The sequence below is a fragment of the Brachyhypopomus gauderio genome, chromosome 14 (assembly GCF_052324685.1).
Source record: "Brachyhypopomus gauderio isolate BG-103 chromosome 14, BGAUD_0.2, whole genome shotgun sequence".
NCBI lineage: Eukaryota > Metazoa > Chordata > Actinopteri > Gymnotiformes > Hypopomidae > Brachyhypopomus > Brachyhypopomus gauderio.
Window position 1 is genome coordinate 5,471,010 of NC_135224.1, and position 11,729 is coordinate 5,482,738.

The window sequence follows — 11,729 nt, forward strand, 5'->3', positions numbered from 1 at the left end:
AGCCATGTGAGAGGGAGAGGCCTGTGTGTGTGTGTGTGTGTGTGTGTGCGAGAGAGAGAGAGAGAGAGGGAGAGGCCTGTGTGTGTGTGTGTGTGTGTGTGTGTGTATGTGTGTGTGTGTGTGTGTGTGTGTGTGTGTGTGTGTGTGTGTGTGTGTGTGTGTGTGTGTCATTTGAGAGAGGCCCGTGTGTTTGTGTGTGTGTGTGTTTGTGTGTGTGTGTGTGTGTGTGTGTGCGTTTGTGTATGTGTGTGTGTGTGTGTTTGTGTGTGTCGTGTGAGAGAGGCCTGTGTGTGTGTGTGTGTGTGTCGTGTGAGAGAGGCCTGTGTGTGAGTGTGTGTGTGTGTGTGTGTGTGTGTGTGTGTGTGTCGTGTGAGAGAGGCCTGTGTGTGTGTGTGTGTGTGTGTGTGTGTGTGTGTGTGTGTGTGTGTGTGTGTGTGTGTGTGTGTGTGTGTCGTGTGAGAGAGGCCTGTGTGTGAAGGAGGAATGTGAAGCAGGCTGAAGGGCTTAGCACACTCTCCATCAGAGTCGCCCTGGGAGACGGCTCACATTCCAGCTCAGGGTGCACGCTGCTGTTATCCTGCACTGCAGTGGCTGAATGCTGCGTGTGCTTCTGTCTCACGTGAGAGGGACGTGGGAATGAATGCTGGGCAGAGATGAAACCGCGTGTGACGTACGGCAACGACGTCCAACTCATCATGTGTTTGGAAGCAGAAACACTGTAATGCAATGCTTTTTCTCATGATCGCTCTTTCTTTCTGTATGTGTTTCAGTGTGTGTGTGTGTGTGTTTGTTTGTTTGTTTGTTTGTTTTGTTTCTACAGCTCACCTGATAGACCATGGTTGAAGGTACATTAAGGTAATGAGTTGGATTCCCAGGGAGCACACACATATTGTCATACTGATAAATATATAAGTCACTCTGGATAAGAGCGACTGCCAAATGCCATAACTGTGTGTGTAATTGTGCAAAGTCCACTTATCACTCATGGCCTAAGTAAAGCTTAATAGGTTGTGTGTGGGCTCTCAGAGGATGTTAGAGTTAATGTCTGCATTATTCAATAATTTAGTGTTGCACCAGCAACAGACCTATCATCGCTGTTTGAATCAAAGTCGAGGAGAGCAAGCGGCCCACAATGTCAGCAAACAAAGTCAGAGCGCGCCCTCTGGTGGTGGAAAGACAATTTTCATCAATATGAAAATATTCCATGTGGTGCCATAGGTTTCGGTTTTTATGCAAATTCTGTAGACTTTAGACTACCGAATATTTGTTTATTTTTTGTGTCTTTCTTGTTTAGAATTTTTTGCGGTGTGCGATATGAAGTGAAGACCAGCAGATCTTTTAAGATTAATTTCCTTGACCTCAAAATAAACCTCGATAAGGTTACCCGTTATCACCAACAGAGTATTAAGTAAAAGTGTTGATCGAAGCACGAGCTTGCACTTCGAAGCACGTTCAAGTTGTCTTTCTTCCCTACAGTGTGAGAGAGGTTGAAGCAGCCGTGCAATCAAAGTGCTTCTGAAGCGCTAGGAGGCAATGACCCCTGTCTGAATGACCCCTGATCCCTGTCTGAATGACCCCTGACTCATATCTAAATGACTCCTGTCTGAATGACCTGTCTGAATGACCCCTGACTAAATGACCCCCCTGACTAAATGAGCCCTGTCTGAAGCAAATGTTGCACTGTACCACAATAAATCTTCTTTGCTTTTATTACTACAGTTACTACCTCGGATCCCCGTATACTGTTGTGGAGAAATATACAATGTTTCCAGAGAAACAGGACTTTTACTTTTTCACTTACTGTATTACTGTATATATACTTTTTCACTTACTGTATGTGATTTAATGAAATAATAATTAAATAAATATATCTAAATAGTTAGTGCTATTTAAAACCAAAGGAGTGTGTACAATAGGAGTAAAATTGCTAAATGTTAGGTCTACTGGTCTCCAGCACTTGGGAGCTATGAGAACGTAATTGCCTTTGTAGGCTTTGCAATGCTACAGGAAGTGTGTGCTTCTCTTGAGAATAACAGTGGCTGAATTCATGAAAATAAACCTTCTAACATTTAGGTACTTGGCCAAAGTGTAATTTCTGTTACTATCATGAAGCACCAACTTGACATATTGCTTCCACAGGGGGGTGTTTACATCAGTGTTTAAATTTACAGTCTCACCATTTTAAGGGTGAAGATTATGCCTCTGATTCACCAAAGATTGCATTAATATCAGAATGTTTACCTTTAAGGAGTGAAGTCCTAACCCTAACCCTAACATTTCTGCTGAACCTCATGTGCAGGTTTGGGCTATTGCAACAAACATAAATATAGGCACATTTGTATTTATTTAATGTACGTGTCATGTTTCAGCAGCTGCAGTTAAATCTGAAATATGGTTTTATAGTTACAGTATACAGCTCCCAAGTAACTTAACACTAAATGTAAATATACAGCTGGCGTTAAGGCTTTTGTTATTGCTATATGTAGTAATTATGTTTTAGGGTTCCTGTTAAATCCTTATCCATCACTTCCTTCTTCGGCTTCTTCCTCCGTGTTTATTTAAGACGTGCAACGTTATTATCTCCCTACTTCATGCAGCACAAGGGGACACATGAACTCTGAGACGCTGTCCAGTCCAGCGGCCCATGGACTTTATCTTTATTTAAAATCAAATCATCCAGGGACCACTCAAGACCTGTGGATTTATCAAACGAAATATTTATACAGCAGGAAGAGGAATCATTACCTGAACATCTTATTACTGTTAGTCAGTTTAACAGTTTGAGCAAGACGGAACCTAAACACAGAACATTACATTTACTAAAACGTTAAATCTGCATTGTGCAAAAAAAGAAAAAAAAAGAAAAAGATAATTATTTAATGTACTTTTCTGAGTAAAATTCATATTGCAAAATAACAAAAAATACCAAAGCGAATACAGACATTTTTATTTAATAATATATATAAAATATATAGATTTAAAAAGAAACACTGAAAATGTAATGAAAATGGAGTTAACAACAGACACAGAATAAAATATATTACAAAAAAAGACAAATTGAAACAAAAAGTAATCCATATAATACATAGCCTATGTCAATGAGAATACAGTGCATGACAAATAAAACAGGATTCATCAGGATTATTTTAAATAAAGTTTTAAATTAAGATGAGTGAAGAAAGACTGAAACAAACCAAATTAGGCAGGAATTAATCTGTTAATGCTGAAAAGATGTACAATAAAATAATGGTTTGGTTGTTGTGTCTGTGTGGGGGATGTGTTCTCCTTGTTACTGTGTGTGTTATCTGTTGGGGACGCGTTCTCTTGTGTGGGTGTGTTATCTGTGTGTACGTTCAACCAGGTTCTCCCATTTACTTCCACTGTCCAAAGGTTAAGCTGTCAAGCCAATTGACTATCCTAAATGAATCGTTTGTTTGTGTGAGAATATGTATCTACATGTCTAATAAAGTGATCCTAGTGTGAGTGTGTGTGTATGTCCAGTGGTGGATGGTGCTCTGTCCCAGGTGCTGTCGTCTCTTGCTCCACCCATTCAGTCCTCCAGGGGGCAGTGTTTGTCTGTTCTCTGTGTGCAGTCAGTTCGCTCTCCTCACCAGTGTGTGACTGGTTGAAAAAGCTACATATAGTGTTTTTACATGGCTAGATATTCATTACCATTTGAAGAAATTATTTACCTCATTATCAGTTTTATTCTGACAGAATTTGTCTAAATTATAATGTATGTGTGCATTGGTTGTGCTGTACACACATTAGCGCTCATACACACTGGAGACCTGTCTTCTCCACGTTCTGAAATGGTTGGTTTTTTGTAAGTGTGTCTGAAAATGTTTCATCTAACAGCTAGCTGAAGATCCCTGTCCAACCAGTTTGTCGAATCAGCACAGAATCATCATTTGGGAAAGTTAGAAAGATTGTTTGGTCAGCACACGTCATATGATGCATCATGCGATAACCCCAGTCCTTCATCTTCTTTAGAGCTGGTTATTGTGCTGTATTGAACTGGTCTTTGTTTGTGTGAATCTGGACCCTGTGGATCCCTGTGTGTATATTGCCTCTGTTTATTCCCTGCTGGTTAATGTAAATTTATTTCTTGTCTCGTTTATTGACTTGTTTTCAGTTAAATCTGACTTGTTTTGCTTTTTGCTTTACCATAAATATCAGTGTTGGCTTAATGATCCTGAACTGTGACCACGACTCTGATTTTAGATGTGCTCAGAATAAACCTCATTATATATATATATATATATATATATATATATATATATATATATATATATATATATATATATGGAATGCTTAAATGATATTAGTGAAGTCTGGATAACAGTACTTAGTCGACCACTGAAACATAACTTGAGCATAAACTTTTTGTCAGGGCAGGCCCCAGCGCTGCCCCGCCCATGACCATCAGAGGGCGCTCGCGGTCTTCTGTCAGGGCAGGTCCCTCCACTACACATGCCATGACCACCAGAGGGCGTTCACAGTCCACATCCCGCAATCAGCGAAAATGATCCGCAGCCGATGATTTCATCCTTCTTAAGGAAGTCGACTGCGACGCGTCTTCGCTGAGTTGTTTGGTCTTTTCAAGCGGTCAGCCGGTATCGTGGTTTTCATTACGTTACTCTCTCTCGTCCTGCTCTGCAGTGTTTTCTCTTCGCTCTCCTGCGTCCTTTGGACCATTCTCAAGTTTTACCCCCGCTATATTCTTCCTATCCAGCTTTTTGTTTTAGTTAGGAAAGGTTTTGTTTTTTGCCACGTTTGGCTTTATGGTCAGCCCTTCCCTGGCAGTTTGTTTCCCTTGCCTTCTCTCTCTCTCTCTCTCTCTCTGTCTCTCTCTCTCTCTCTCTCTCTCTCTCTCTCTCTCGTATTCGCGTTGATCTCATTCCGCGTTGTTTGATTGTTTTTTCTTTTTTCGCTTTTCCCACATTCCTTTCTGGCGGAGGTTTCAGTTTCTTGTTTGTGGTTGTTTGTGGTTGGCATTTGGGTTCCTACAACAAAAGCCCAAGCGGTTTGTGCGCGTTCGCACACCCCTGCATAACACTTTTTTATTCACTTGAACAGGTTACAAGGTTACAGACAGATTTCTGTTGACTGAATACAATGAACAGGCCAAAACAATTATTTTGCTTCTGTTATATATGATATATGAATAAAGTAAATGTCATTTTTTTTCAAAAGTATATCACGAGGTAGACAAATCATATTTAAACATATAAACATAAGCAGAATTTATATAAACTACTCTAGTAAGTTCACACAAATAAACATGTTCTCATCTCTTGCTAATCACATTCATCAAACAAGAATCTTATGTTTAAATACACTAAGATTATATTGTACCAAATTTTAATCCTATCATATGGATTGTAAATCTGGCAACAATTTAATTATTTTATATTTATATATATATATATATATATTTTATTTTCAAAAGCTGGGTTTGGTCCCCCCCAGTTTTTATGGTTAAAACCAAATATTTAAATAGCGACGAATCCATGTCCCCCCCACTTTTTATTACAAAATTACGTCCGTGTGTGTGTGTGACAGGTTTTGAACTTTATTTCTACATGTCCATGTTGTTCATATAATACTATGTAAGCAGACTTGAACAGTACACCAGTCTTTATCAATTGCTAGTGGAAGACATTAAAACGAGTGCTGGCCAAAATATCTGAAGAAACCCCTTATCAACAGCGACCCCTATTGGTAAACAATATTGTAGCGGCAACTGATTCAAATGTAGAACCACTCCTCTCCAAACAGTACAAGGCACTGTTAAATAAAAACAAGGAATTTTACATGTGTTTTGCATTGCATGGTACACCTGGCATTGTAGAATGGATTCATATTGTGATGGAAAATCTCACATTTTCCTTGATGCTATGCTTTGTTAGTATATGTTAAATACAATAGTCACATGATATATAGGTAAAAAGCTCTAGCTTATACATCTATATGTGTTAATCATGTAAGTAAGGCACTGAAGCCATTCATTGTCTGGTATGGCTCAGTAAGCCTTAGAATTGTATTGTCTTTCCCCTGGACATCCTCGGCCCATTCCGGGAATTCAATGTTCCTAAATTGACCTCGCTGGAGACACCAGCTGGTCTCCTAGTCTCAACATGGAAGTGGCCACGTCGGTTCTCAGACTATCATGAAATCACCAATCGTGGATGTGGCGTGAGGGGAGAGGCTAATATACATCTGTCAAATCATGTGTGATTTATGTCATGCTCATCCAATCATATGCTTTCATGACCTCATGTTCACCTTGTGAACACCTTGTGTGCTTATGAACTAAAGTATAAGAGATGAGAGTTCGGAGGGGGGAATTAGCTCTCGTGAGTGTATGTAAATGAGAACTCTGGATTGATCCATACTTGCTTATTAAATTCATTTTACTTTATTACTTTACCCAACTGCTTCTGACTTTTATTGTGCTTACCATTTAAGGGTTATAGAATTTCAACCACAATATATCTACAGACATGTCTGCCTACAACACTATGAGCATGGACATTCAAATATATGACTCACCTTTCTAATTGTTTTTTACTTAGTTCAAATCTAATTTATATATATTTTGTGACAGTATGTTCTTTTTTCCCCTTTGATAGCATATTAAATGCTGGAATTGAGGCTAAGCCCACAGTCATTTTGTCCTTGTTATGATCTGTCTTATTAAAGAAGATACAGTGAATTAAAAAGACAATATATTTATTCTGAGCACTGAGAGCACAGTGGCTGGTACTTGTCTATGATAAAATAATTATTGTAAACCCATAGAGAACACCATTTAATCACCATTAAACAGCATTAAGAATCTTGAAATAAGTAATAAATATTTAGCAAAATATGAAAAATTAAAACAATTGTAAAGGATGTGCTAGGAACTTCATATCATAGCTTCATAAAAATTGAGGACAGACTCATTTCATTTTAATGATTTAATGAATATGAAGATTTTAATGGAGATTCTTGATCATAAATTCTTTTGAAACAGGTACAAGAAATACGATAAAATGTATCTTTTCTCTGTGATATTTTAGAAAGGTTTTCAGAGATACAAGGACAGAAAGCTCAGCAAACTGTGGAGGATCCTATTAATCCTTTTTGTGTTTTTTTTTTGCAGAATTTTACCTACTCCCCTCTTGAAAACATACTCTATATTTCGATTCCCCCCAAAAAATTCACAAATTTACATTCCTTATGGTATCTTTTTTGGATTTAAAACTGATGTGTTTCAGTGTTTATTTCATTTTACTTAGTTTATTTCATTATTTATTCTCTGGGCAACCTGGTGATGGTGAAGCTAAAAACAAATATAACGGTGGATCCAGCATGTTAACTCATTTGTTTGTTCATTTAAATTCATTCATTCATTCATTCAGCTACTGTCTTTTTGTCCAGCAACACTGACACACTGGAGTCCTGCAGCAGGGACTGAACAGTGTAATCATGGCTAGAGGGCTGCAGAGTGCTCACATACTGGGAACACACACATCCATAATAACAGATTCTGTTTTCTTGGACACCATCACTAGAAGACTGACTGGTGGAGAAGAAACCAGGACTCACACTGGAGCTCTGACCAACTAAGGAAAACCTTCCTGTGTTCAGGTGACTTGGGCTGTGATGCAAGAGTCTTTCACACATGACTGAGTGTGCTGGTTCACTAAAGTACATTTTAGCAAGTTTGGGAAGAAATCGAAGAATGATTTTGTGGTTTAACCAGTATTGCAGTGGATCCTCTTCCAACTTTAACCCGTTTAACCAGTTTTTTTCCATCTGTGTGAGTTTATGAATTATGTTCCTTGAACAGTCAAACATTACAAAGAGTATTCGTATACATGCAAGTTAAAATAATATACTAACATATCAAAACAAAAAAAGGCATGTTAATCTGTATAATCTAATAGTTACAGATTAGACAAATATGCATGTGACAATTTATTATTCACATTTACATAAAATTTAATGTAATCCATGCAAATGGAAAATAGAATGTTATTAAAATATGAAACACGGTCCCTTTTAGGTTTTTATGTCCCTAAATATGCAACATGGGGGTTGCCAACAGCGGGGAAAACCCATTAGATGTTAAATAGCTGGCTGTTCCACCATCACAGGAGGTAAGAACCCACATGCCAGGTGTCCGAGATACAGGGCTGGCGCCAGAACATATACAGTGAGGGGGCGTCAGAAAATTTCGGGGTGGCGAACGTAAGTTCTTGAGCGGGGGGTGGCGTGTAACAATTGTTGAGCGGCCGAGGGGGCGCCATGTAGCGATTGTTGTAAAATAAATGGGTCTTATTATTACATTGAGGGGGCGGGACACCTCGCCTGAGGGGGCGACGCCCCCTTTCGCCCCGTGGCGCTGGCCCTGCCGAGATACAAACAAACAAAAACCTCCACAGATATGATGCGGGTAACACTGTTCTGGCAACATTAAAACCAGAAGAAAAAACAAACAAAAAGGAACCAATGGAGGAGCTGACCATCTCAAAGAGTGAGACAAACTACAACAAAAAGAACTTCCCTAAAACCAAAGACTAAAAAACAGGTAAGAAAAGATTAGAAAACCTTAGAATGGCACAGAAAAAAAAAAGATATTTAATGGAAAAGAATCCCAGGAAGGAAAGGAGGATTGGGAGAAAATTCCCACCAATCAAGATACTGTAACAGCTGACCTGTGACACGAGAACTCTCATGAAAAGACTCAGCAAGGAGCTAGACAGGTGTAGCTCATCCAGGCTAATTAGGCTGGTTTAGCAGATCGGCTCTCTAGCCGTGGCTGGTGGTGTAGTCCGGGAAACGACCATTACAATTTCCCACTACCAATATCATATACGTATCATATAAGAGAATCCTTGCAAATTGATGATGATTTAGATATTTATGAAACAAGCCATTTATATTACAAGACATATCGCCACACTTCAGTTGCCATGTTTAATGTGACCGATGCAGAGAGGAAGTGAGACACAAGCGTGTGTTTGGCGTTTATTCTCCATAATGAAAAACTACTTAATACAGCGGCAAGCTGGCCAGAACAGCAAAAGTGTGGGAGGAAAGAACTGGAGTCGTTTAGCAGATGCTGTATATGTGTCGCTCGGGGGGTCTTCATGACACACAACAACGAGGAAAAACTGGTAGGAACTGGTGATCATTGCCCTGGTGTAGGTGGTACCAGGTGAGGGTCGTCAGTACTCAGGTGTAGGGGTGTGGTGTGATGTGTGATGTGTCCAAGAGGTTTGTTGTGAATGGTAGTTGTGATCGGTGCTTGTCATTTGTCATCAAGGTAAATGTCATTTTTCAAAAGTATAACATGAGGTAGAAAAAAAATCATATTTAAACATATAAACATAAGCAGAATTTATATAAACTACTCCAGTATGTTCACACAAATAAGCATGTTCTCATCTCTTGCTAATCACATTCATCAAACAAAAAATTTCTGTTTAAATACACTAAGATAATTTTGTAACAAATGTTAAAGGTAATTATATGGATTGTAAGTCTGGTAACAATTTAATAATTATTTCTATGACCTCTGGTGACTTTTTAGGGCCATTCAGGCCTTAATCATTGCATGATGTTCAGTTTTTGCTCCTTCTGATGCATTAAAACCTCTAATTCCTCCTTCAGCTGATTCTCTTAAATGTTCTTCCCAATGTTCAGTCCTAACACAAAGCCAAAGAAAGCCCACAGCAATACCACATTTGCCATCCCTGCTAAGTTTACCATACAAGTATGAACACTCTGCTGTGCTTTTTCTCTCATCTTAATATCTGGAGCGTCTCCACTCTCTTCACATAAAGTTTTATTCTCTGCAGCTTCATGTACAGCCTGTAACATCTCATTGGTGTAACACTCTCCTCCATTCTCCTTCACCATCTCCTCTATGGTGTTCAGTATCTTCTCTACCTGAACCCTGTTACTCCTGTACTCATCCTGCTGCTCATTCCAGTATTTATTATCAACAACATGAACACGACCTCCACATTTATTCACAAGATCCTGTAACTCTGTATTCTGCTTCACAAAGTCTTCAATAGTCTGACCCTCACAGAGTTGATCACCAAAGGTGAAGAGGACCACTGCATATTTTAGAGCCTCCTCTCCAAATGACTTTGTTATTTCTTCCACAGTTTCTCTCTCATGCTTTGTGTACCTTCCCACTTTGAGCACAATCACAAATGCATGTGGCCCTGGTGCACACTCAGTAATGCATCTTAATAATCCAGTGTTTAATTCCTGTGAAGACAGGTCGGTATTAAAAAATCCAGGCGTGTCAACCAATGTTACTTCATTTTCATTTTTCTTTAAGTAACATTTTTTAGTTAGTGACCAGAGTGTTCCAGTAGGAAATACGTCTTCACCGAGTATCAAATTTCCACAGCTGCTTTTACCATCACCCGTTTTCCCAAGAAGCACAATCCTCCGTTCAGCCATGACTCCTATTAAGAGACAAACGATTATTGATGGATAGCAGTTTATCTTTCTCAGATGATATTAGAACATCTAAGCATAGAATATGAGAATTTGCTTAGAATTTGAGTTAAGCTCAGATCCTTAAGCTTACATTAGTGTCACTGGTGCATTTGAAAGGTGCTATAGAAGTGGAAATTATTATTATTATTATAAATGGTCATTGTGGGGTATATTGTGTGGTATTGTGAGGTAGACTATACCTATATCACTAGTGACGCAGAATCCAGGAGACACTAATGTTGTCTCAACATGGGTGAATTCTTATAGAAAACCAGAACTTGCTTTACTAACAGAAATATAGATAACAAGTCCCACTTAATCCCATGTGGACACAGATGACCTAACATACCCAATTCATGTATCACCAGACCATTTTCTACTTAATGAAAAGTCATTTTGATTTAAGAATGTCATACAGTCTAAATAAAGACAACATATACTGTATAGGTAAATATATTTTGTATCGTTCTAATGGTGATCTAAAAACATACAGTATACTTCCAGGTCTGTTAAACATCAATGTATGTGTTCACTTAAAGGATCAACTGTTGTTTTATAAATGCAGTGACACAGACCTAAACTACAGAAAACAGTTTAATTGGAAGCCAAATGAGCTTAAGAGAAGTGAAGCACTCAAAAGTCAGTTCTACTGGTTATTCAATGGCTAGACACTAAAAACAAAAGACTTTGGTACCTTTTCTGTCCTCAACTCACCTCAGTCAGGCATTTCAGAGTTCCAAGAGCGACAGAATCCTGTGACCTTTGTATGTTTAAAATGAAACAACAAAACAAGATCCAACTCAAGCCGGTTGTTGCTGGTCCTCTGTTTCATATTTACGACCAGTCAAACTTCACCGAATTCACATTCTCTGCTGCTTTGCTGACGCACTACAGGGAATAGTGATTGTGATTATTGCATGACAATGTGTAAACGAGTCACAGCCACTTATCAATGATCTGGTCTCTTTTGTTTATTGGTTTGGTTTCAGTTGCAGAGACTTTCAAATGATTTATAATATATATGTTGAACATTCATTAAAAAAGCTTCTTCATAGATGTTTTTGTCGGTTGCTTGTGTTTTTTTTCAATCTATGTCTCTATACATCAACCTTTACACTCCTAAGCAAAAAAACACACAAAAGTTTACATTTCCTAATAATAAGTATATACTCTAAACCCAATATTAGCTCGTAATTGTTTTAAATTGTGTCTCACCA

General features: G+C 38.5%; 1 protein-coding gene across 2 annotated transcripts; it reads right to left on the reverse strand.

Annotated features, from left to right (window-relative positions):
• Positions 1-8,240: 8,240 nt before the first annotated feature.
• LOC143475197 (GTPase IMAP family member 4-like) lies at positions 8,241-11,409 on the reverse strand. 2 transcript variants are annotated; one of them, XM_076972957.1, is made up of 2 exons: positions 11,227-11,409; positions 8,241-10,478 (listed from the first exon to the last, which is right to left on the reverse strand). In XM_076972957.1, the coding sequence occupies exon 2, from the start codon at positions 10,471-10,473 to the stop codon at positions 9,676-9,678; it is 798 nt and encodes a 265-aa protein (XP_076829072.1). In that variant the 5' UTR covers positions 10,474-10,478; positions 11,227-11,409; the 3' UTR covers positions 8,241-9,675. The 2 variants fall into 2 exon arrangements, with proteins under 2 accessions (XP_076829072.1, XP_076829073.1); XM_076972958.1 differs by lacking the exon at positions 11,227-11,409 and adding an exon at positions 10,713-10,790.
• Positions 11,410-11,729: the final 320 nt, after the last annotated feature.